The sequence below is a fragment of the Macrosteles quadrilineatus genome, unplaced genomic scaffold, assembly GCF_028750875.1.
Source record: "Macrosteles quadrilineatus isolate MER2022 unplaced genomic scaffold, UCM_ALF_1.0 Scaffold_3__2_contigs__length_128488019, whole genome shotgun sequence".
In the NCBI taxonomy this organism is placed as follows: domain Eukaryota; kingdom Metazoa; phylum Arthropoda; class Insecta; order Hemiptera; family Cicadellidae; genus Macrosteles; species Macrosteles quadrilineatus.
The window spans coordinates 57,493,780-57,521,688 of NW_026542596.1; the positions used below are offsets into that span (position 1 = coordinate 57,493,780).

The following is a 27,909-nucleotide window of genomic DNA, read 5'->3' on the forward strand; positions in this document are numbered from 1 at the left end:
AGTTCATAAGTTGGAATGGTCAATGCTGAAAACTGATTAACTTTGACTGGCTGAAAATGCCTACGTATTAAGTTAATGTTTGTGTTTAGTTTATTTATATATATGTGTATATATGAATAGACCTGAATTGCAGGTTAAGGAAAGTGGCCTGAGAAAATCTGGCTGAAAAAACCTTGTACACAAACAAAAAGATAAGAAAAATAAGAATCTTTAAGTTTTCATCAAAACAAATTTTTGTTCCGGATTAAATTTAAGTCAGATAAAGGCCTTTACTTGGACTGGTATGTCCAGTCTTAATACTGAATTGTCTGGGTAACCGAATGGTTATAGTGCTCGCATTAAGATCTGAAGGTCGCTGGTTCGAATCCATGCGAGATTGTTTTCAGACCCAGATACCATTTTAACATTGGCCTATGAATTAATGATTGCTATTTAACAAAAAGGTCGACGTTAGATAGTAGTGATGGTCAAGTCTCGAAATTTCGGGAAATTTTCAATCTCGTTACACGAGACGAGATTACTTTTTGGCCGAGATTTTTATCGAGACGAGAATAAAAAAAATAAAAATAAAAAAAAAATTAAAAACGCCTGCAGAAAGTCAATGCAATACCCGCAATACAGGAGCGTGTTGTAGTTGCGTTTCCTTTTCGAAGGCGTTCTTATTTAATTAATTCTTTTAATGTAAATATTACTTTCATTATTTTAATAATATTACTTTAATAACATTTGAGAAGTTTTGTTAAGTGTAAGCAGTGTGAGGAATGTTTTATTACTATAAAAAAAGTCAAAACAAGTAACTATTTTATAAAAATTAATATTGCTTTTATTTTATGATTTATTTTATTTTAGGATAAGTTGAACTCTATCCTAACTGATATCACCATGTTTCCTAATCGTAGGCATTTTTAATAAGTTAGGCGTGATTAATAAAAAAATGTTATGCTGATGTTATTTAATGAAAGATTGTAAATATTCTTGCCTATTATCATTATTTTAGTATTTAAACAGTCATCTAACAATGTTACAAAATCAGGTAAAAATTTCGAACGTGCATTTCCCGTTGTGTATGAGAAGAGAAATCTCGTCTCGATCTCGTCTCGAAATTTTATGAGAAATAAAAAATCTCGTCTCGTCTCGTCTCGAACTAAAAATCCAATCTCGTCCATCCCTATTAGATAGTAACAAGACCAGCGTTTGGACCGCTCCCTTTCAAAACGTAAAAAATGCCACTGGCGTAAAAACACAAAATAAAATACATAACCTTCACCCGTTAAAATAAAGAGTATTGTTTATATTTTATGGGGGATTCCCAAATCAAACCCAAATCAAGAATAAACATTTTCACCCTAAAGATTATATACAGCTGACACAAATGATGTAAAACTATGAACCAGAATGTCATGATAAACAAGCATTGAAACCTTTAATTTAATAATCCAAATAATTGTCAACCTTTCTGACTGGTTTGATTCAAGAAACTATAAAATGATAAAACTGTGCTGCAACAACCCATGCAAGGTGATCGAAAACCTTTAATAAACTGACTGCTTGAATTTATTGGATAATAAAACAAGATATGTACATTCACATTGCGTCGGCTTACTTACAAAATACTTACAATTTACAAGATACATGAAACACTTATATTAAACTCTTAGCGAATAAACTATCTTTACACTATAACCCTCAATCCAACTATCAACGTAACTGTATATATAAACAGCACGATTTACATACAAAATAAATATTTTTAGAAAAATACAAGACCCGTAGACAATAAGTACCAAAAGTTAGCACCCGACTTATTTAAGAATATGTTAACTCAATTTGCTAGGGCGTGAAGCGCTTTGAAAATACTAATTGTATCTATTTTACTTTTTACTATGATAAATTAACAAGGTTAATAATTTAGTAACATTAATACATACAGAAGAGGAAGAACTAAAAAGATGTCAAAGTATGAAACATTGTTTAAATATTACTAGTTTTTTTCAATAATAGGATAAAAGTACGCTACTAAAATTATTTGTGAAAAGAACCATTGGCATATATCGCTATTTCCTTTAATTGATGTTAAGGTATAAACATTGATTTTTACAACTTATTGTTAGAATAATTATTATAAAAAATAATTTTTAGACTCAACTTTCAAACGTTAGGAACAAATTACTAACAATAAACAAACAACATAAACACAGAGTTGTATCCGGGTTCAAATCAGTGTCAAATCAATCTATTAAATAGTAGAATCTAGTTAGAATCTATTAAATATCGCGAAAGTATCTAAAAGTATCATTATATCTCAAATGTTTGTTATGTGCTTACAAATACAAAGGCAAGTGTTTAAATACCTTATGAGACTTTAAACAACATGAAGTTGGAAGCTTATTACAAACAAATAAACACTTTTTCATCATAATGTCCGGAAAGCAGCTGTCTTTAGTTCTCTAAATCGTCCGCTAAATCATTGTTTTTTTGGTAACTTCAAATAGGGAACCGAAAAAATATATGGTAAATTTTTTTGTCACTAACCTCAAAATTTTATCAGTGCATTATGAAAACACTGCTAATCACCATAGAGATGAATTGATTATAACAATATTTAAAGTTTTGTTTGTAAACAACAGAAATGTAAACATTAATGTCGACTTAGTCTAACCTCAAATTAGGTGGTCTAATTTTGTAACGATTAGAAGGTTATTTCCACAGTAAGATGAAAATAGTTGTTCATCACACGGATCAAAAGTGTCTTTTGGTACTTAATCGTACCAAAAAAGCCACTTTCGCTCCTAGTGATGAAACTACTATTGACCAATGTTTACAGGCTGTTAATAAACAATGAATAATTAACTAACTGTTTTCTAACGTGAATTGCAAAGGAAGATAATATTGGCTAAAAAGATTAGCAATTTAAGAAGTGTCTCTCGCACTACACTAACCTTGGCCATTTAAACTGAAAATAAATTAATCATTTTAAAAATAAAATTTGTGTTTTAAGAATACTTCCAAGGACATACAATTCAGAACAAAAAAACTTGGTACTTGAGTAGTTATTACATTCACACGTGATTTAGCAAAAATCTCTTTTGTTTGTTTACTAACGACAACATTTCTGGCAATATACATTTATGAAGATTTATCAAAACAAGCACACAAACAACACCTAACAACTACTTTCATTCATTTTTTTGCACATCTACAATCATACATGAAACTGGTGGTGTATCTCGTCCTTCAAAAGAAGGTAAGAACATTTTTATTTTTCGATAATAAGATATTTTTGTAAACTTAAAAAAAATACTGACTTTTGCCTTTTTTAGAATGTAATGTATACGTTAAAGTTAAAACCCACCTATGCCTTTCCAAACGACACAAAAGAATTAAATTTAGCGAAGCTAAAAACTTGTGAAATAGCTTTACTGAATGAATGTAACAATCATGATTAAAGATATTTTCGACTTACATTAATGAGGCAACAGTTTATACTGATTTATGATATGAGAATAAGTTTGCATTTTTATCAAATGTATGATATACTTTATATTAAATGTTAAAACGAGATGACAACCTAATTCCATACCATTATGTTATATTGCTAGAAAAAGGGCTAACACTTCTTCATTTGCCTCAAGTGCTTGACATTCGTAATAGTATATTATGTTACTAGCCCGGTAAGTGGTGTTTTACCGTGCGGGCATGACAGTTCCTGCACAAGGCGTAGCCGAGTGTGGGATTTTTGTGCGAGTACGTTAAAGCTTAACGGGCGAGTAACGTACGAAACTTTACATCATAATACACAAAATAATTAGTTCAGTTTAAACACCTAACACAATTTATTTAGGACATAACATGAATTATAATATTATTTTTATATTACAGAAAATAAAATAGGCCCTTGCAGTTAGATGTTTATTTCATCAGCTGACTAAGTGCACGGTAAAAATACACGTTACTTTTACGTGTTTAGGCACGATAAAACTTTCTAGCCTATCAATACGGATTGAAAAGTACCTGTTTCTGTGTACTATGATGTAAAGGCTTTTACCTAAAGAAAGGACAACTCACACAACATTTAAAATAATCCTACAGAGTAAAATGTACATTTTAGAATCGGTACTGAAACTTACAAGTAAACAACAAAATGTCTAAACAGTGGGGATAATACATCTAGCCTAATATATTTATTTGCACAGAAAATTCAGTTACTAGTTAAATTTTAATACAATGTATAATTGTCTGATTTATATTTGTAAAAAAAATGTCTGTGTGTTGAAGGACCATCAGTTTAAAATTTAATACAATTACCCAAAGTCTAAATCTTTTTAACACCAGAATTTAACAACCAAATTGATGAAATTATTTCAATACAAGATTTATTTGCACCAGGGAAAGCAGCGCTTGACTTTTACTTGTGTTGAAATTTAGTTTTAAGAGCGTTTATTAAATGTTTTTGAACCATACTGTAGCTGGAATTACAATTTATTAAAATATCACTAATTATTAATAAGACTTAGAATTGAACTTTTGGATTACTTTGACCTACAGTATTTCAAAACTGTGTTAACTTACATGAGAATGAGCATTTGGTGAGAATTACCACTTACTTCTTGTTATTCTACTAAATTGAACATTTTTCACGATATCAATGCACTGCACAGCAAAACTGAACTTCATACTGACACCGAAATGGGCTTAAGATTTTACTATGCAATGATAACTCAACTTACAGAATCGAAAGTTAATGATGACACAAAAACACTGGTCCATTTCTTAAATGTTGACTAGGTGCATATTTTTTTGTGATTTCTCCACATTTCTCTCATACTTTACTTTGTCCCCAGTTAACAGTAGAATCTCGATAGTTGGCAACACTCGATAGTTCGACACGGACCATGATGACATGACATGTTGGCAACGGCCAATGACGGATTTGCCAAGGTAAAAAAATAGAACCTTCAATTGTTTTAGTGCACGCAAAAACTAATTTGTTTCTAACAACGAAAGTGAAAAGCAGTTGATCATAACAAATTATTTTATTCAGTAAGAAGACAAAGAATGTACAGAAGAGATGTAAGTTGATAAGTTTTTTAATTATTGTCAACTCAAGCTATATGCTATATTTGCTTTATCTTGTGTTTTAAATCCTCCCTTTGTCTAAATGTCCAATATACTCCCTAAGTTTGACATTTTAATAGTTCGACACCTCCTTAGTCCACAAAGTGTCAAACAATCGAGGTTCTACTGTACATTCCATTTTTAGTGAGTCAAATACACGTTTAGTAGAAAACAGTAGTTTTTTAACGAATAAAAAAATTTGAACAAAAATCAAAGTGCTACCTTGTGTTTTTTCCTCTTATTCACCGACCTTAAGTTCACAAAATGCTAAACTTAACCAAGTTTACCCGCAAAGAACACAACACTTGGTCCGACTCAAGGCTTGAAGAGTATCCACTACAAACTATGAACGTACGTCGTGTTCAACTCACAACTACGGCTTGAACCTGATAAAATGTATACCTAAACAACCATTCAACCGTTTAACAACAGAAAACGATTAAAATATTCACAACAGATTTACAATTTGCTAACAAATCGAATGTAGGCTTATTGTGTCGGAACGAAACCCTGTTATATCTATAAAGCGTATAGAAGAAATTTATGTGAAACACACAAAAGTAGATTGGTCGGCCTTCGCTAACTGAGCGCAATGTTATAGTCGGTTCCTGGACGAACAGTCATTCTGTAAAGAGAAAACAAACTTTGCTGTACTGCGAGTAACCTGCTGCAGGAGACTCTCAATCATATAGATCAACCCAGTCCAGACTATTTCTTGTGCCAATTGATTATTTGAAAAAAATGCAATACTTTGCATATGAAGATGAAAATCTCTTTCTTTAAGTTTTAGCACAACTTCATTTAACAAATACTCTTTAAATTTGAGGTGTGACTGTAAATTAAGAGAACTGGTTTTCTCAGAGGTAAACTACATGAACGTTAAGGCTAAACACCATATTACACAATTCCAGTTGTTTACTATCTTTTAAGTACCCAGTTAAGAGCATGATTTCACTAGACAGTTTAATTGTATTGTGACAGTCAAATTTTAGACTTACTGAGTTAGCAACAAAGGTGATAAAATGTGACAAAAGCTTGATAAAAAGGTTAATAAGTACAGAAGATATATATATATATATTATATTTTCATCATACTATCCATAAAGCAGCTGTTTTTAGTTCTCTAAATCGTCTGCAAAATTATCGTTGTTAGATAACTTCAAATAGGGTTAACAGAAAAAAACTTATGGTAAATTTTTTGGTTCACTAACCTCAAAATTGTATCAGTGTGTTATCTAAACTCTGCTATTCACCATAGAGATGAATGGATCATAACAATATTTAAAGTTACGTTTTTTTGGAAGATAACGTGTTAGCATAACCTCAAATTATGTGGTCTAATTTTGTAACGATTAGAAGGTTATTTCCACCGTATGATGAAAATAGTTGTTTATCACACGGAGTGAAAGTGTCTTTTTGGTACTTAATCGTATTTCCAAGCGAGGCACACAATTGCTTAAACCAAAAAGAGCCACTTTCGCTCCTAGTGATGAAAACTACTATTCCAAAGAAATACAACCTATTAATTTTTAATAATGTGACACAATCTCTGGCACTGTAAGAGTATTATTAAATATTAATATAGGCTTAACTAAGTGGAATACTTAATTCGTGCCACTTTTGTAATTAACATAAAACAAAAACTACCTTTACAAACTTATCTTTAACTTCAAAACTATAACTCTTAAGACATTAAAGTACAAGAAATATTTTTAGAGTTGGGAAACATGTTGTAACTACAGAGTAAATACACAGCAAAAGGAAAACCAATAACATACATTCAAGCAGTCAGTTTATATCATGCAAAATGATGCAACAACGATGGTCCCATTTCATCATAAACATCGACATCCATGCCATCAAATAGTGCAGTGGGTTGCGGGATACCTGCAGCTAATATTAGGTGAAAAGACAAACATAAATGTACAAGTGTTCTTGAAACCAAAACTTTTGTGAAACAATTTATTTGAACAGCTAGATTACATTCAGTTGTAATTTAGATTGGAATTTGTCTCTAAATCTTCATCACTTTCACAATAATGTTCTTCAGAAATGAGCATAAAATTAGAACTATTAGAATATTATTTTAAATGATGATTCAAAATAGGACACAAGAGCTTGCATTCAAAAACTGATGAGTAAATAGCAATATTTAACGAATGAAAAAAAAGATATTTTTGTTTTTTAGACACAATACACTATAGTTATTTGTGCAACTAGTGAGCAAAGTGAGCAATTGACTCACTCGAGAGAAATACTTACTCACGAGCCGTAGGCGAGTGAGCAATGGTTTCTCGAGTGATGCAATTGCACTTTGCACTCGAATTGCACATTATATTTTTCCTACAGTTACCATAAAACAAATAAATTGGTAAAGAAACGTAACATATTTTTACATTGAAGTGAACTTTTAATTTGACATTTAATGATACAACAGTAAAACAGCTGACCAGCTGATTTACAGCCAGTGCTGCCAACGTATTTCGCGCGCATACGACCTTGTCTGCATGTTACGCGCTCACTATTTCGTGTCTTCACGTTGCAAATCTGGAGTCAGACAAAGTAATTAGAGTGAGACAATGTTAACATTGTCTCACTCTAATTACTTTGTCTGACAATGTTAACATTGTCTCACTGATGAGCGAATTGGCCACTTTGCTTTCTCAAATCAGCGGGAGAACACGTACATTGTTAGGTAACTGTAGGAAAAATTATTTTGCATGGTGTAAAGTGTATTTTTTGTACCTAGACTCTTTCCTATACAGATAAGCCTGCTGTCTCAACAACAATCCTGATTATAAAAAAAAATGTTTAAAACAATTAAAAGTTGAAATAGTTTGGTTAAAAGTGTCATCAATTATCGAGTACAAAATCAATTACAAATTTCATTGGATTGATAATTAGGAAAATGTTCTTAATACAATGACACGAGGTTTATTTTTGCATTACTGTATTCATGACAAAATTAAAATTGTATTGCCTTCTCCATGTGAACTTTACCAGCTTACACAATTTGATAAGTGAAAAGCTAGTTATTTGAATTGTTCTGTTCTGACCTCTTTCTTCTGATCTAATAGAATAAATTGTAATAAGATAAACACAGTACACAGATATTTACATATTTTATAGTCTAAGTTTAATGACGAATGTTAATTCAATAACAAAACAAGAATAAGCAACAATTAATTTGAAAAATAAACAAAAATAAGTAGTTCAGTAAATAATCTGAAAAGTCGTGCAATATTATGGAAAACTATTTGTTAACTTACAGGGTGTCCACAGAAATTTTGTCATTAATTTCCCTGACTTTCCATGACTATCCATGACCATTAACCATTGATTTCCATGACTCACGAACTTTACTAGAAAATTATAATATACCGTAAACACACAAATAATACTGCCTAGACAGAAAATATTGAAATACGTATTAACAGATAACAATGGCGTACAACAGGTACAACAATGAACTAAATACAAACTCAAAACCCATAAACTAAGACAACTGTATAAATTGGATTGTCGTATATTTGTGAAAAATTCGGGAAAATGCTACAATAGTCGGGGTTACGGCCAACTAGATCATTGAAAGGACCCTTGAAATCCATCCATCATTGGTGATTTCCATGACTTTCCATGACTTTTTGCCTATTTCCATGACTTTCAATGACCAGAATTTTTTTCCATGACTTTCCATGACTATCCCTGACTTTCCAGAATGTGGACACCCTGACTTAACAAAACACAAAACATTAAATTTATTTATATACAAATACATAATATATTCACAGTTTTTATTGAACACTTACAATATTGTTAAATGGAACGGCAAAACTGACACTGGTAGGGGGGGGGGGGTATAATAGTGCTACAAGCTTGCAAAACGATATTAATATTGAACAAAACAAACAAAAAGCATTTAGACAAGCTGCAACAAAAACAAAAAAAAGGGAGGGTACATTTAAACAAAAGTAATCAAGTCTAATGGTGAAACAATTTACTGTGAAAACCAATAGCATTCTAACTTGGGTTCAAAAATTAACGAAAGTGCTCTAACTATGAAGTGAAAATGAATGTTTATGTTTTGACTATGGATACAGAAGTACTTGTGCAGTCTATACTCTATAATACAAGGACCGTCCAGAAATCAATAGTTATTCAAAATCAAGGAAGTTAAACAAATTTGATCACACACATTTTTAATGTTGGGCTAAATTATTTTCTTACCCTTGTTTTTGATGCAATTATATTTTTTTACCTTCTCAGCAGAGAATTGGCAGCTGTGATTCCAACCAGCAACTAAAAGATTTGTAGTAACTACGCTTTATTTTGCTGCAGTTTCATGAAAACGACAGACTTCAAGAAAAAGGAAAAATAATTAAAGAATTCCATTACTGTGTAATAATTAAGTCTACTTTACAGTTTGGCATTGAAATTGATTTGCACGGCAAAGTCTACTAATTTGGCTCCCCTAAATATTGCTTCAGCCATCCAAAAAATTATTAAAATTCAGAGTTATAGCCCCGGAACCGCTATAAAATGACTGTTATGGGTTTACATCACTTGTCACGCAGTTCTACTTCAAGGCATGTAAAAACAGACATGATAGGTTTTCCAGTATCCATAGTCAATATAGAAACTCAAAGGTCTGATATCAACTACACTACAATGGTAAGACACTAAATTAGTGATCTACGATTCAAAGTTAATTTTATTAACAAACCTTTCCCCCCTTGATTGTATAGTATTTAATAGTAAAAAAGCAATTTCTACCTCGTATATGTTAGGACACAATAAAACGCAAAAAAATAATTAGAAGCTTCCAAGCTTCTGTTAAAATGGAAGCCTCTTGCTAACAAAAAGGCAGCATTGTAAAAGAAATTGCCTTGGATTTTTGATCCGGTATATACTGATAAAAATCTTTGCCATATATTTTAGATAACTTAAATTTGAGTGGAGATAACTAATCTCCTTCATCTCATAGCATTTAATAAACCTTAAGAGTATTAATTAGCAAAAACAAAAAAAAACTTCAATCATCTGAATCACTCAGGTGCAGTACAATGTGTAAGGGTGTGTTATCCTAGCTGCCAAATACGATTGCGGGATTGTAAATGGTCGTGAACGTTTTCTAGCAACTGCATTTTTCGTATTTTTCTGTATTATAGTCGAGCACATTTATGTTGCTTTGGGATGTGGGACTAGCTACTCTTGGAGCAGTCGGCTGTCGTGGGATATAGTTCCTGTTGAATTCAGCAGCTAAGAAAACCCTTAATTAAACCTTTGTGTTGAATTGGTACCGAAAAATGCCTCCGTACTCAGCAAATGGATTTGGCAGCAAGGAAAACCAACCTTAACGTTGGTCTCAACAGGAAAACTTAACGAGTGAAAGACTCACCGAGAGTGGAGGGTTTGGTGCGAGCGTGTGTCCACTCATGACAATAGTAGTAGTTTTGAGTGTTTCAGCAGACAACGGACCGCCAGGACTCTTTGGAGTCTCTGGTTGTCCTTGAGCGGCCAACAACTCCGCGGCCCTGACTACGTCCATCACCTGCAACAGAATATTAAAAATATATTCAACAATGGTAATCATTCATCAAGGTATCGAAACAACTGAAAACAGTGACACAAAGAAAATTTATTAAATTAAAAAACTAGGGATGGACGAGATTGGATTTTTAGTTCGAGACGAGACGAGACGAGATTTTTTATTTCTCATAAAATTTCGAGACGAGATCGAGACGGGATTTCCCTTCTCATACACAACGGGAAATGCACGTTCAAAATTTTTACCTGATTTTGTAACATTGTTAGATGACTGTTTAAATACAAAAATAATGATAATAGGCAAGAATATTTACAATCTTTTATTAAAAAACATCAGCATAACATTTTTTTATTAATCACGCCTAACTTATTAAAAATGCCTACGATTAGGAAACATAGTGATATCAGTTAGGATAGAGTTCAACTTATCCTAAAATAAAATAAATCATAAAATAAAAGCAATATTAATTTTTATAAAATAGTTACTTGTTTTGACTTTTTATAGTAATAAAACATTCCTCACACTGCTTACACTTAACAAAACTTCTCATAAAGTAATATTATTAAAATAATTAAAGTAATATTATTAAAATAATTAAAGTAATATTATTAAAATAATTAAAGTAATATTATTAAAATAATTAAAGTAATATTATTAAAATAATTAAAGTAATATTATTAAAATAATTAAAGTAATATTATTAAAATAATTAAAGTAATATTATTAAAATAATTAAAGTAATATTATTAAAATAATTAAAGTAATATTATTAAAATAATTAAAGTAATATTATTAAAATAATTAAAGTAATATTATTAAAATAATTAAAGTAATATTTACATTTAAAGAATTAATTAAATAAGAACGCCTTCGCAAAGGAAACGCAACTACAACACACTCCTGTATTGCACCCGCACATTATATATATAGCACTTTGACACATTGCATTGACTTTCTGCAGGCGTTTTTTATTTTTTTTTTTTATTCTCGTCTCGATAAAAATCTCGGCCAAAAAGAAATCTCGTCTCGTGTAACGAGATTTAAAATTTCCCGAAAATTTCCCGAAATTTCGAGACTTGACCATCCCTATAAAAAACTCAACTGTACCCCCTAGTGTTATATAATAAGGTTTAAGTCAATCAGCTGTTTGGAACAAAAAATGTATAAGTTACAAAATGTAAGCATTAAGCAATGTAAATTTAATTAGTTGATTGTTGTTTTTTCTTCGGGTTGGGTCTGATCAAACCAAAATCAGGTTGCTTTGGAACACTTACAATCGGTTTAACATATATAGTGTACATGAACTCCATAGTATTGTCGTGAAAATTTGACCATCTTTAGTTACGGGTTACGGTTAAATCTAAAACATCTTCTGCAATCTCAGTGAATCATGAACATCTTCCGTAGTAATGGGAAAATCTTAAACGTCTTCCGTGGTCGCAGAAACATAATCATCATTTCTAGTAACGAGGCAAAACTGTGAACATCACATACAATCACAGAAAAATTTTTAATTATCGATGCCCCTCTTTTACGCTTTCCGAGATTGCAGGACTGAAATCTTGGCTCGTCTTTACCCGAAGAGAACCTGAAACGATCCCTCGGGCCAACTGTTTGTCCGACTCTACCCAAAAATACTACAAACCTGCAAACCCACATTTACTTCCCAGAGCTCTATCTCAAAACTGTTGACTAGTGATGTGTCGAATCCGAATCTCGAATCCATCGAATCTTTAGGAAATATTCGGATTCGAGATTCGGTCAACGAGATTCGACTTTCGAATCCTTCCAACTTCGACCCGAATAAGAATCGGCGTTAGTCAAAACACCCGCCGATGCGACGACACGACTGTTCAAGGTCAGTTCGAGACACAGTCGTCTGCCCGTGCAATTGCGTAATATTTTGAAACAGCCAACTATTTGTGGTGAACTTAAATATAAGATTTTATATGTCCTTCCAATTAGAGGTGTGCGGATAGTGAAATTTCATTTCGGATCGGATAGTTGAGGCTCGGATCGGATATTGGGAGGTTCGGATTCGGATATTTTCGGATTCGGATAGTTCGGCGCGGTTAATAATAAGCTGCATATGTATTTTTAACCTATAAAACATTGTAAAGCTGTGTAAATAAACTTAAATGACGATTTTGAATTATAGAATTTCAAATTAGCCAAGTCCACAGTTTTCCCTCTCTTGAAAATCACAATTCACAACATTTATTCTCAAAAGTTGGTTGCTTGAATTAAGTACACTAGCAACCAAAATCTTCACACAACACCTTAGCTCAGCAGGACTGATGTCAAACGTTTGGGCTTGTTTACTTGAGGTTATGTTTTATGTTGTTTCCTGGTTCTCACAAGACAAGGAGTTCGATCTCAAGTTTATTTTCACATTGTATTTCCTTACGTTTTTGGAACGGATTATTGGCCTTAAGTGGCATTTTACGGGTTTGCTAAGTTTAGAAAACATCACTAATGCACTAAGCTGGGCTCTAGCTGACGATTTGATGTTGGGCAATTAGGCTTTATAACTCTGTAAAAGGTGTGTATCCCTGAATTTATAAATTGCATTCTACACTTATTCACTGCCTAACATAATTCAGTAGAACCTTGATGAACCGAGAATTACACTAGCCTACATAACTTCATTACCCCAAGTAAAATACCAAGATAATTTTTATAATTGTATTTCAATCGTATAATCTAAGTTTGTTAAAAATGGATTGTATGTTCAACAATTAATTGCAGTCCATTATTGTTAAGCAGTATGGTCCCAAATTATTGTTTTTGATTTTGAAACATCACAGTTCATTTGACAAAATTATAGTTGAAGCAGCCCAATGTCAAGTCACGCTTGTGCAATAGTTTGTTTACAAGCTTTCTCCAGACCACTGGGGAGGGTCGGGTCTGATAAGCCGTCTATTGTTCACCCCCAAGAAGGTTCGACCCTCATTAGTGCCGCTCGGCTGCACTCAGTGGGGAACCCAATACCACAAATCAATCTTTGAAATGAATAAAAATATTTGGTAATAATTGTTTTATTAATATTCACCTTAAAATTTCAATAAATTTGGTGTGAAATTTGACAAAAATCGGCCATTTTGACCGATTATTAATACAGTACCAAATACCAATAAAGTACATTCATTGGTAATTAAATAATATTTATAAATTTACCGATTTTCGTCAAGTTTTACCCCTTGCTGTGCGCTATGTCACAAAAGCTGATAACGACAGGGTGATTAGTAACTATGGCAACTTGTTGAATGCGTGATGAAGGGAAACCCAAGAAATAGAAGAACAAAGAGAAAGAATAATGACGTTGTTATCTTTATACCCTTTTTACAATTTCTGTTATTGTTATCTTTATGTAAGATTTTATGATTTTGTTTTATAGGTTTATAAAATAATTCTTTTTCACTATGGGAATATCAATTTATAATTTATCAACGTGCTTCTCTTCTGAAACAGCAATACCGGATGCATAAAAAAGGTCAATGACCTAAAATATCACGATTGTGCAATATTGTATTTTGATGTTGAAATTAAAATCACGACAAAAGTTTGTATATATCCATGGTCCCTATGTTTAATAATTTAATATGTACACAATCAATGCTAAATAATTGTGGTTAGTTCTAACTTTATTTTTTATTATTCAAAGTTTCTACACAGTAAGACAATCCAAAGTCAAACCGGGCAATGAATACCCAAAAAACAACGTATCTTGTCCTGTGATTGGAATACCACTCGCCGGCCAGTCCTTTAGGTTTAGGGAAGTAGTGCAAGTCTATATAGCTTCAAGGTCTTACCCACCCCTTCCCCCTCCGGTCCTACTTGACTCACTACCCACGCTCCTTTCGAGGTCATTGCCCAACCCCTCCCACCCTTCTATTGTGTTGCCTTTCTATTGTTTCTATTCTGACTTTTTTTTGGGAAACATTAAATCTATTGTTTAAGTAACATCACAGTAGTAGGCTCTAGATTTTTCTACTTTGAAACAGTACTGTAAAAAAAACTACTACGCAGTGCCCCTAGTATCAGGAGCGAGACAAGCACAAGTTGACTTTCATTTGACCATGGTAGTTCTTTTCTGCTTTATGTCTGTTCGTTCCAGATGAATCTAATCGTAAAGCAAAACAGCCGATAACGACTAAACTAGTTATCGGTATTGCATCATACGGCTTCTTTGCCGTTTGCTGTTAGGTCGTTGGAAACGTATTGCTGTAATTTTGTCCTGGGAAACTAATGATGGTTATGGAGATTTAGTTTTCTGTCCAAAACGTCAAAATATATTGTCTATCCGAAAAAGTCGGATACATAACGGATAGTGTCGGATATCGAATTTGGGCTCGGTTCGGATACGGATATCCGAACCGAACCGAATCCGACCCGATTTTTCGGATATCCGCACACCTCTACTTTCAATGTTAAAACTCAAGATAAGATCTTATAATTGCATTTAAGTCTCAGATTTTGTCTTGTAATATTAATAAAAACACAATTGAATATATTACACCTGTTAACAACATTATAATTACCTAAATAAAAACAATCATAATAAAAAATCATACAGAAGAATTAATATAATTGGCTTTAATATAAATTGGAATTAATATAATTCCAATTTAAATTTAGGCCATTGACCTAAATATCATGATTGTGCAATGTTGTATTGTGATGTTATAAATGCAAATCATGGCATTAATTTGAATATATTTGTAGTTAATTCAAATTATATGTTTGATGATTCAAAGTTTCTACATGATAAAAGAGAATCTAAAGTTAAACCGCCCGAAAATACAACTGTTATCATATCATTGTCCTGCTAATTAGAATCCCCCCCAAGCCAGCCCTCTAGTCTAAATATAGCTTCAAGGTTGCACCCTCCCCTCCCCCTCCCCCCGCCATCACAATTCACTGTGGTCGCTCGTTTTGAGGTCATTGTCCAACCCCTCCCACCTTCTATTGTTTTGCTTTTCCAGTATTATTATTCTGACTTTTTCTTTAAACATTAAATTAAATAAATCATGGAAGTCGTAAAGGAATAAAAGTGATAAAACTTTAATGAACTAAGCTACTGACTCAACGACTTTGGTTTTGGGACTGCTGATGGGTTTTTTATTGCCCCATTGCCCATTACCCTAGTAATAAATTATGAAAATCCTAAACAAACATCTGATAAACATTTTTATGTGCTCCTAACCAACACAGAGAATTGAAAGTAATTAATTGTTATAGTCCGAACCGAAAATGTACTGAGGAAAATACTGTACCGTTTAACGGTGCAACGCAGACCCCTAATTTTTTACTACTTCTTTCTTGTCTCGTTATCATACAGAGTGTATGCAATTTGAGCATCGTATAGAAAACGGGTGGTGAGTCGAGGGTCTTTGACCTTGAGAATGCCTGAGCCTTGCTGGAGTGGAGACAATGGTTTATGGTTTGTTTACATCCTACTACCCTCTTTTATTTACTTCGATGACTTAAACGCGATGCCAGTCTATTATATTCTTTGGTCGCTGGTATTACCGCAGATTATGATAATTTTCTCAAATTGTAAAATTCATCAATATTTCTGGTACTTTAATTTAGTTTTGATTGATCCATTTTAAAAGGAATTTGTTAATGCTTTACAATACTTTTGAGTGTAATGCCATGAAGAGTAATCCAGTTTTTACAGACTCTTGACCAAAGAGGATGTTTTGAACGGTTTAAGTTCCTTCATTGTGTATTGTTCCTACTTTTGTTTGTTTAGTTGAGTTGTTATTGACTATTAATTTCTAAATATTTTTCCTTAATTAGATAACTATCCCTTGCACAAATTAAATAAAGAATTCATTAAGGACTTGCTATTTGTTAATTTTGTGTTTTGTTCAAGTTTTCATTTGTTAATTTTAATTTGTCTCCCCAGCTTGTAAACCCAGCTATTAAATTTCAATTTTTAAATATTATGTCTTTGGCATTATTTAATTTTCTACACCTTGATTATTTACATAATTTGAATTGGCAAGATTGGTATTATTGGTATACTTGACATTTCATTGAGTGAACGTAGCCTAAACTGTAATATTTTTCTTAATCGCGCACAAAAAGATTTGATTTTTGAACAAATCAAAATGATTCGAGATTCGATTTTTAAGATTCGGATTCGGATTCAAGATTCGAAATTTCTGGATTCGACCATCACTACTGTCGACGCACATAATTTGTAGTCCATGGGGATTTAAAGGCCATGAAGGCCTGTATGTTTTATGATCCACCTTCAAGTAAAATTTCAACCCTGATGATCCAGTAGTTTTTACATTCACCAGGAATATTCTAAACACCCTCTTTGATAGAACATAATCGAGACGGTCAAAAATTTAAAGCATTTTAGAAAACCTGTACAATGTTAGGCTGTTAACCCACCTCTGCTAGCTTCGTTGAACGTGAAATAACCAATTGACTTACCTTATCACCAGCTGTTTTCTCCTTTTCCTTATATTCAGCTATTTCCATGCTTTCTTTTCTCTCTCTTTCTTCCTCTTCCCATTCAACCAATTCCTTTTTCATTTCCAGTTCCTTGAACATGGAGGATCATTAGTAAAAGAAATAAGTAACTAAAAAATTAAACACATTGATTTGTTTAATGAATTACTAACACTTAATCTATTTTTTGAACTAAGTTTGTTTATGAAAAAAACATTATTGACAAAAGACATAGTAAAATTATAACAGAACAAATTCCAATAACTGAAACGATAGAAAATACTAATTCAGGATAAATGATCTTTAACCAGAGCTCACTAAAATTGAACACACAGGATCAAAAATAATAGAACCAATGGCAGATATACATTATGACTTATAAAAACCAACAAAGTTGGGTACGTCAAGGACCTACTTTGAGATTTTTTAACAACTGCACTATGTTAACGTTAAGGCCCAATAAATATTCCCCTTAAATTTATAAAACAAAATAAAAATATCACATATGGTGAATTAAATTACTAATATTCCAACCCCAATACACATTTATACATACAATATTTAAAATACACATGTACAGACTTTTACATTGAGGATGGAAGTTAAAAGAAGAAAGAAGTGAAATTGATTTAAGATTCAATAATTGTGTTCAATTTATTTCAATTCATAAGAGTAGGAAGCTTGCTTAGTTTTGTTGTTGTTTTTTTTTTCAAGCAAGTGTAGTAAACTTTTAGTTTAAACTTCAATCATTTAAATATTTCACAAAAATTTCACTTTAAATTAAAACATGTCAAAAACACCTTCCGTAATTAAAAATGCTGTCAGTAACAGTGAAATATCTTATGTTTTGTGTAGGCTATAGTGTACAATTTATTATTTCTTGGGCAAGTTTGGACCTTTCCCATACAGGTAAAAAGCCTGCTTTTCTATCTTACATCCTCGTTCAGAAATTTGGCGATTCAAAGCAATCCGGACTCCCGAGTATGACGATCGAAAATAAAATTACCTGTTTGAAAGTGTCAGACGAGTCGTCATCTCGGTCTAAACTGGAAACGCTCTGCGACAGAGATAATCTCTCGGACTTGTCCTTGGATATCTTGCCTTCTGCCAACAGTCTGTCCACTTCAGCTTTGTCGTAGCCTAAAGCAAACATAATCAAACGGTAATCTTTGCGGCTTTATAAAATCTAAACTCATTTTATGTTGAAAGTAATTTTATAGATTCCAAGGTGAAACCATTCCTCTACAATTTGGATTTTGCACTGAGTCAACGTGCTTTTCTTTAATACCCATTAAAATGTTTTCGTTTTCCATTATGATAACTTTCGTAAAGTATTTATTGATAATTAGTTGGGGTTTTAAACTTAATTGGAGTGACGTTCAGAGTTGCCAACTGTATCCACTTAAGAAAGATTTAAAAGGACTAGACAGACAATACAATCACATAAAACATGTTTTCTTTATTTATACTAACTTTTTTCCAGTTTTATGTACAAGCCTGCTTAGAGGGAGGGGTGGGGTTTTTATTTTACCCCCCTAACATCTTCAAAATAAATTAAACTTATTAAGTACCTTTAACCTAAGTTTTCTAAAGCAATATTACTTCAAAGAATAAGAACTCTTTACCCTGTTCAACTGAATAGCAAAATAGTATGGTTTACCTTTGCAGACAACAAGATGTATTGCTTTTCCAGAGTTTCTTAATGCATTGACTGCTTCCTGATGAGAAGCACCAAGCAAAGAGACTCCATTCACTTCAAGCAACCTCATTCCAACCTAAAAAGTAATTTAAAAATGTAAATTTATTACTATATTTATCTAAATTCATAAACATGGTGTTATTTTCTAACTTCAATACTTAAATGAACAATAAACCCATGTGTGCACCATCTACAAGTATTAAAACAACATATTGAATACTATTACAAATTACAATGGTAGATTTTAAGACAAAATTTATGAAAAAAAATTACCAAACATAAAATTTGAAAGAATGAGCATGTTTAAGACTTTATGCAAAATAACTTTGATATTTTTCATTTAACAGAACCATAAACAAAAGTAAACTTGTTTAAACTTTTCTTTGTACATTTCTCAGGAAGAATTTTTACAGGCCACACATCTACAAAACGAAAGTTTATAAAAAATCACAAGACACAAATACGTCTTAAAATGCAAATGCTTCTTGAGTTGTTTATATTGTACAGTATAGCAAGTGGTTTTTGTGAGTAATTCAAAGTTACCAGGAATTAGGTTTTGGGCGGATTAATTTAAAAAGTTTAAACTTTTCTGATAAGGTTTGTACTTGAAAACCCAATAATTGATTTTTCAAATTTATCACAGGAAATAATAAAATAGATGTTGTACATCTGTTCAAATTTACCAAAAGCCTAAGGCGGATGGACTGGGACAAGGGTAACAAAAGACCAAAAGTTCGAAGTAGCAAGGTTTCTCTACATCTTATACGCCTCCCTCAAACAATATCTATGGTTGTATCTGTTTAGTAAATTAAGGCGTCCCTTCCAGTTAAGGATTGTAAAATAAAAGAAACAAACAACTTGCTGACCTTGAGTCTATTATCTCGCTTAGCAGCTCCCCCAGAGTTGATCTTGGAGATGAACACTCCCTCGTCATTCCTATCCAGAGGGTTGCCACGGTGACCTCTCAGGCCGCCCTTGATGTGCATCCCCAGCTTCTCCCCATCCTCCCTTACCAGGGTCAGCTCCTGCGAGAACAAATTATTATTGTTACATACAAATAACTAACAAAAAATTGGGATGGCTTTAACTGAATCTTGTTTGTACAAATAAATTGTTACAAATATCAGTAGCCCTGTCAAGTGATCCAGTTTTTCTGTTAAGTTTCACGATTTCAAACTAAAGGTTTATTATCAAGCTGAATAAAAAGTTGTATAGTCCTTAAATGAAAAGAAAGGCATCTTTTAAACACCTTGATCTTGGCTTGAAAACGAACCTACAGGTTCGAGCCCTGGGGATGATTAAACAATAAAAGTTACAAAACTGATACCTCATCCTAAATAGGACTTCTTTAAAGAGTAGGTTGAATAGAAATCATATCAACCGAGCTACAGGCATTTTGAATCCTTAATTTAAGTGTACCTGTGATAACTTTACTTTTTAGAGGAAATATGTTCTTCCTTCAATTGCATTATTTTGTGAAAACTGTGAAAAAGATAGCAGTTAGCTTACTTTGGAGAAAGTCCAAAAAGGCCACAGAAAACAAAATTCATTTCATCCCCTGTGGGACTTTGTCAAGTGTAGGCTAAGTGGTCAAAGAGGAAAAAATGGGGTCTTTTCTGTGCCAATGTGTATCACCCCGACTTGATCTAAAGTAAGCTAGCTGCTATCTCTTTATTCAAAATAATTATCCAGACCAAGGGCATTTTCTTAATCAACTGGCAAACTTGGACAGAACATATCCTCCAGCGTTCTAGCATTCCTAGACAAGTGTTTCGTCCTGCGACATTGCTACTAATTTGACAATATTCCAAGGGATCGCAGCACTTGTCGGGTCAATATTTTTTCTGTCTATCTGCAATTGTTATTATGTGTTTTTTTTTTATTTTCTTTGGTTGCATAACCTGTTTTGAAAAACAAAATGTTAGTAAACAACAAGTGATGGTTTAGAGCTTATGTTTTGTTTCAAAATGCCCCAGCTGTCTTGTTTACGAACAAGTGAAATAGACTGATAGAAAATCAAAAATACTGGGAATCTTTCTGTGAAGGAATATAGTAATTTAAGGCAACGTAAAAATGAATATAGCATATAGTTGTTAAGTTAACAGTTTACGAATTCGAGAGTAGACTGACCATGAAGCCCTCAGGTAGCGGATCGTGTTGTATCTTGAGTGTTATCTCATCCCCAGCCTCTAGCAGAGCCATGACAGCGTCCTGGTGACAGCAGCCAGAGATGTCCTTGCCGTTGACAGCCAGGATACGATCTCCCATCCTCAGCTTGCCCGAGCTGTGAGCTATACCTCCAGGCACCACCTGTGTCACAACTCGTACATTAGGATACCTGAACTGTCAACTGTGACGTGATTGAACAGTTACATGGGCAAGACAGTGATAACCTCAGTGATTAGATTAGGCATGTGGTCACTGGTCAGTCTTGAATCAACTGTGTTTGGCTTATCAACTCAATACAATACCACTTAGCTCCCTGTGATCAGTAGTTTATTGTATAATCAATTAATTGAGTAAACAACACAAAGATCCTTTGTGTCATCATCCAAAAGATGATTTACTACTTGGTAGCATCATGAGGAATCACAATATAACATAATATACATGATGTGTGGTCAGTGGCATTGGAGATACGATTGTCTTTTGGATACTAAAGTAGAAATCCCCATCTTTATGAACCAACTGTAGCCAATTTTTAATTTGAAGTTTAGCATAGTTGAATCACTCATAGTATTCAACAATCAACATTTTACTATCTCTCATTTTGACGATTTGCGTAGATAAAAGATGCTATATTTCACAGGTAGTATGATTTGAGCTTAGACTAAAAGTTTACGGATTTGACTTAAGACAGCAATTGACATCAACACACTCTGCCAGTGGCTCAACCAAACTACGTTCATTTTCATTCTTTAACTGGGAAAAAATCTTTCTTAAACTGGGAATGGAATGTTTAGTTCAGTAAATAGTTAAAGAAGATCCACAAAGTAATACTTCAAAAGACGCTTTAATTTTTATTACAACAAAAACTTTTATGTCCACTCCACATCAGGTATTGACTCCAGCGAAGAGCATTTTGCCGACTATCTCGCTACCCTACCACCTGATAACACTGAACAGTAAACAACCATAGTGTGAATAATCACACAATGAAACTGAGAGATTAGTCTAATATATGGTTCACATCAACAAGTATTGAGGATTTCTATTCAAATTGCAAGTCTGTAACGTACAAGTGACTTACATGAGATATAAATATGCCTGAGTTGTTGACTCCGAAGGGTACACAGGAGTGGTCTGTTCCTCCGATGATGCTGAATCCTAACGAGCCTCCGGACTTGACCAGGGTCACGTCCTACAAAAACAAAACACTCAGTGGTTGACTAGGGTAAAACAGCTCTAAAAACATGTTCTCAACTAGCTTAAGAAATAAAAATAACATCTGTTTAATGATGGCAGCAACTATGAGTGTTGTGCCTAGTGCTCGCCTGGTAATCAAAAGATCGTCGCTTCTATCCTAGGAAAAGGAAGTAGCTTGGATGGTTCAAAATTGGAGCAGTTAAAGAAATGATCCAGCAAGTATTGTTTTAAATAGTCCTGATTTAAGAAACAGCTGATAACAGTCAATAACAAAGTATAAGAAGTAGGAATATATATAATCAAATCGCCCAATTGTGAATGCAAATCAACAAACTGTCAGCTTCCACCCCACTGTTTATTTTAGGTAGGCCTCATCTACTGCCTAGGTAGCCTTTATAGGTGACTCTCATGAGGTGCACATCAGCCCCGAGTAATATATACCTGATGTCTAGTTAGAATCTTAGCTGACTCCCAGGTTACATACATGTCACAAGCTCTCAGCCATTTTTGTATTGAAAATTGATAGTTTGAAATAAAATCATTAAGAGAACTATAATAAAATGTTCACCTTAAAAAGATTGAAAATAAAAAACTTTTGCAAGAAGTCACAAATAACAAATAAAAAAACCTGTTAGCTTAGCTTTAAACTTGTTTTATAAAATCAATACTAATCTAAATACTAATGTTTTTATTTGTTAGTATGACTTTTGTTTAGTCATCACTAATAAATACAAATATAAAAACATCTCTAATACATGTAAAAAGGACTTTTAACTACTACGGATGCAGAGCAGAACTAATTTTAACCCTTCTCAATAATAACGCAACAGATATATGTTAACAAACTTGATTTTGGTCTTTGTTCCTTGAAAAAAACTGATGAATATTTTTGCCTTTGACAGAATACAGTCAATATTTCAATATTTGACAAATTATATATTTTTTTTTAATAAAACACAAAAAATATTACTATGACACAGCAATGCTCCTTTCCTTTCAAATCTTACCGTTTAATGTCGGTCTTTGGTTAGGCATAATAAAGAACGACTACCTACCACACAGAAACAAAATTGAAATTTTTAGTTTTAAAAGGGCAATGAAGCAGTATGTTTTTGATGAAGCACAATTTTTTAGTTAGCATGAATTTTAATATAAGTAGTAACAAAGCGTTTATGAGTATCTTTGTTGGATGGCATCAGACTTGAACTCCTTTTTTTTAAATTCCTTGAATCCTAGTCAGTAAAATACACCATACATGGTTCAGTTAGAGAAATAAACAAGGCGAGTTTAATTTCAGTTTATTTAAACCTCGTATAAATCTATTTAAATATTGGAAACAAGCCTTACCTTAACATTTTTTCTGATACCTGCCGTCACATGTGCACTCAACAAAGCTAAGACTTAAGCAACATACTACACAATGCAAAGACATGGGAAAAGCATATACGATGTACCTGACGCTACTGTGCTTTTCTATTGGAGCCATAAAATGAATAAAACGAAGGACACTTTGTCGGTTTAGTTGTGTTAGTTAACTAATTACTCATTTACTTCACCATGCTGACAAATCACAGCCCTAACACAAACTACGAGACAGAGGGACGATTCATGCACAAAGTTCGATGCAAGTTATTTGATAAGCGAGTTTTTCAAAAGTTCTGCTCTACATTGTTGCAACTCACCTCAATTATGACGGGAGCCACTAATTGGTTGTTTGTAACCCTCGTCACTACAGTTTCCGTCAAAGTACTTTTTGTTATGGTTTCCGTCACTTTACCGAGCGTGGTCGGTGCCTCGGGGAATTCTATGCCGTTAGGCAAGTTGTGATCCGGTTTTTTAATCGTTAACGTGACCAAAGTGGTAGGTTCGGCCGTTGATTTCTCGTTTTTCGGAAGAAATCGGGCAGGAATCATAGCTTGAAATTCCTCATTGGTCACAGGTTTTGGGCGCTGTGAAATTCCAAGTTGAATTAAAAGTTTGATTTATGAGAGATGTGAAGAGTTAATTTAAAATTATGTTTATTATTGATAAAGTGAATTTCAACAGGAGTAAAAAGTCAAAAAAATTATTGCAAAAAAATTGGTTGTCTCTTAAAGAAAAATCAAAGCAAGTGGCTTTTAAAAATACACACCTTATTTATTTAACTTAAACTGTGATCAGACTTATTTTATAATAATTTTGTGGAGTACAGGTGACTCTCAAAGGGGCCATGTAGTGAATGTAGAGTTTATGCTGATAACATTTCATAAAAAAAATTACAGACTAATGTGTAAATAACACTAGAATTTAATAACCACAAGTTACTTACTTAAAGCTGTAATTTTTGCTGACTTTTTAGCTGCCCACTTGAGTCAGAGTCAATTTTTTTTTACATAACAGATAAAAAATCTAGATGTTTTTTAGTATTTATTTACCTAACAACAGTCTTTGACAATTATTTAATCTAGCCTACAAAAATTATTATTAATGCTTAAAAATTACACAAAATATAAGTACATAATTACATTTATTATTAGATGGAGTATGTACATCAATAAATAGAATGTAGTGAAGCACAAGCGGTTTTAGAATCTTTATAGATAAGTGTATGTATATATTTAAATCTGTAAAAAATATTTATAAGATATATTAAAAATTAATTAAAGAACGACGGACGAAGCGATTAACTGTTAAGATATTACTATCCAAAAACCTTTTAGCATTTTAAGCATAGCAATAACTTTAAAATGAGACATTTGTTATGTATTCTCATCAATATTTTAATCATTACTAAAAATATATGAAAGTTCTACAATTATGTATGTTACGGTACCATTCAGTTGATTTACAAACAGATTTGAATCTTTGTTGTAATTAATGCAGAGCAGAATATGTTAATACATTTAGTAACATTCAACATGCGTTTAGTTGTTTAGCATTGTAAGTTGTTATTATAAAATTATTCACGGATATAAGTTAATTTTTAAAAATGTTCAGTTGAATTGAAACATTCAGTCAGTACGAACATGCAATCACTTTAAATATATTGTTTGTTAAGATAGAGATTAAAATATTCAGGATATATTTAAGTTTTTAATTTGACTCAATTGTTTTTATAGCAAATATTTACATTGATTAGCGCCCACATTGATTGAATAGTGGCATTTACTTAGAAGGTTGGTTGAAGGAACAAAACATATTTTAAGTAATCAAATTAAGAATGTTTAGAACGAAGTTAGGAATTGTTAGTCAATTTTTAAATAAGGAAATAGAATGGTTTGGGTACAGCATCAATTTACATTTACAGTAATACACAAATTCAGGTTCACAATCAAACTTACATTTTCTATAAGGGTGTTCTGCCTTTTTAATCTGTTTTTAGAATTGCTTCCTTTGTTATTTTTAATTCTTTTGGATACTAGTTAAGAGATTTAAAAAAATTTAAATGTGTTAGTCAACTGTTTCCAAAAAGGCCAAACACCCTTAAATTACAAAACAATACAACACAAAAGGTAGGGACACAAGTAGCCACAAGCAACAGCGTAAGCGACACAAAGCTTACAACACAAACCTAACCTAACCTACCTGAGGCTCAGATGTGTCTGAAGTGACACTCGACGTAGATGTAAGTTTACGCGGCGCAGGCCTCGGCACGTTTTGAACATTTGCAACTGTCGTCTCCGCCTTGTGTTGCACCGGGTATGGTTTTCCGAAGCTGTTGAGCACAGGACTGGGAGCTGTCTTGTTGTTTGTCATGTTGGTAGCATTGCGAGGGACAATCACTTCTCGCTCACACACTAGACGCATGTAGCGCTCCAGACTGGTCAACATAGCCACAGCCTGATCATGTCTGGCACCGTCCATGTCTACACCGTTGATCTGCAGACATTAGAGGTAGGTTAGGGTCAGGATAAGTTTTTCATTCTTTTTCATTACACTCGTAACACTACTACAGTTTGACGAGACGTTCTCATCATGCCACAATTTGTAGGTAGTGGCATCTGATGACAAGTCCACAAAATATTTTGACCTAGGATGAATTACGAATTCCATTATGACCACCACCAACACTTATGCCGAACAGTAAAGTGTAAAAGAAGCATGGTTGGTCAAAATGTGGAATTCAACTAACTACCGTCGCAAGGTCCAGAAGGTGAACAATCCCACATTGAAGAATTAACAGTGCACTAGTGTTAAAATGTTAAATTGTAACTGCATTGGATTTTTTATTTAAAAAATTTGGGTCAAATTAAAGTTGAAAAACTATTTCAGCCTCCATTTTTTCCAATATGGCTGCCAACTTAGATTGTTTGTATGGAAGACCCTGTATTTGACAAAGACACTTTCACATGCAGTCACTAATTGACCTTGTCAATCAATTCTGTTAATTATTTGTTAAACAAGTTATAATCATTCTATTGACCTCTAGCATCTAAATTACTCAACAAGGACTAGGTATTGACTTGATATACTCGGAGAGCTTCTTGAATGACTAAAGCATTGAAGGAAACATTTGAATGTGAACAACAATAAGGGTTATACCCTGGGAAACATTGGCTTAATATATTCCGCAGTGGTAGCTGGATTGTAACTGTATTGACTTCCTAGCTCACTAAGCTACGTCGACCAAATCAAATAGCCTTTTTTCACAACCACACACATAATATACTCACAGATACTATCCTGTCTCCCACTTGAAGCTTGCCATTCCTATCAGCCACTCCACCTTCTGTGATCCTTGATATGTATAGCGCCTAGAAACAATACGTGAATTACTACAAAATGTACACTATCAATGATCATGGTACAAAAACAATATAACATTGCACAAAATTGAAACACAGCAAAGCCGTTTATTGTAAATGTCAAGGAACAGAACAGAAAGTATCAGTATTCTTTATTTGTAAATTTTTTTACCAATGCTGACTAATTTAAAACATGAATGCTGATTAAAATGGTTCTTACAAATTCAAGATAAATAAGGCTTTATATGAAACTATTAACAAATAAGAAAATAGTACGGTAAAACCCAAATTAAACAAAAAAAAAGGCTGGGCTGTTTCAAAAAAACAATTTTTAATATTCAATGGTTGGAATTTAAAGGCTATTTGGGTAAAAAAAAAACAAGAGTCTTTTCCTACATCATTTTAGTTACAACTAAATCTATCTATCTACAAACGAATCTATAATTATACGCACAAAATATATTTCATAAAATAATCTACTATTGTTTTCTGGACTTTACTTTTATCATGGTGTGTGATACGTGTTGTCTTCTGCTCTGATAGTTACGGTTAGCCAACTAACAACGGAATGGAATATTTCTGTTGCCTAATTTTACGTTTTTATTATGGTTTCAGTTAACCTGGGTTTTGGTTTAACTGGGTATTGTTATAAGGAAATTTACTATACAATGAAATTTTCTATTACTATTGTACTGTGATAAAATAAAATCACTCCTTTTTTTTCTTTCTAAGAAGAGTAACTCACCTCAGATTTATCCCGGAAGGAAGGGCATCCCTTGCCTCCAGCTATACTGAAGCCCAGTCCGTTCTGGTCTCTGATGAGAGTGGTGTGAACCATTTGTCTGATCACTTCGTAGTCTTTAGGCTCGATAACCTTAGCCTGTAAAATACATAAATCAATATAACAACTGACAAACATAACATATTTAAACATTTGTATGCATCTTATTTCTTTGCAGGTATAATTTTTTATGTTTCTCCCTGAA

At 32.9% G+C, this 27,909-nt stretch overlaps 1 protein-coding gene across 8 annotated transcripts in view; it reads right to left on the minus strand.

The window, feature by feature from the left end:
* The window catches only part of LOC128990037 (protein lap4), a 114,872-nt gene that overhangs the window by 20,131 nt on the left and 66,832 nt on the right, over window positions 1-27,909 (minus strand). For 7 of the 8 annotated variants that reach the window (XM_054412256.1, XM_054412257.1, XM_054412261.1 and 4 more), the window contains 11 exons: window positions 27,669-27,803; window positions 26,852-26,932; window positions 25,764-26,057; window positions 23,882-24,148; window positions 22,084-22,194; window positions 20,964-21,143; window positions 19,700-19,858; window positions 18,795-18,909; window positions 18,141-18,274; window positions 17,117-17,227; window positions 10,514-10,666 (listed from right to left, as the gene is read on the minus strand). In XM_054412256.1, the coding sequence (XP_054268231.1) occupies window positions 10,514-10,666; window positions 17,117-17,227; window positions 18,141-18,274; window positions 18,795-18,909; window positions 19,700-19,858; window positions 20,964-21,143; window positions 22,084-22,194; window positions 23,882-24,148; window positions 25,764-26,057; window positions 26,852-26,932; window positions 27,669-27,803 (1,740 nt within the window). The remainder of the gene's footprint in view (window positions 1-10,513; window positions 10,667-17,116; window positions 17,228-18,140; window positions 18,275-18,794; window positions 18,910-19,699; window positions 19,859-20,963; window positions 21,144-22,083; window positions 22,195-23,881; window positions 24,149-25,763; window positions 26,058-26,851; window positions 26,933-27,668; window positions 27,804-27,909) is intronic. The other variant, XM_054412259.1, reaches the window with a different exon arrangement.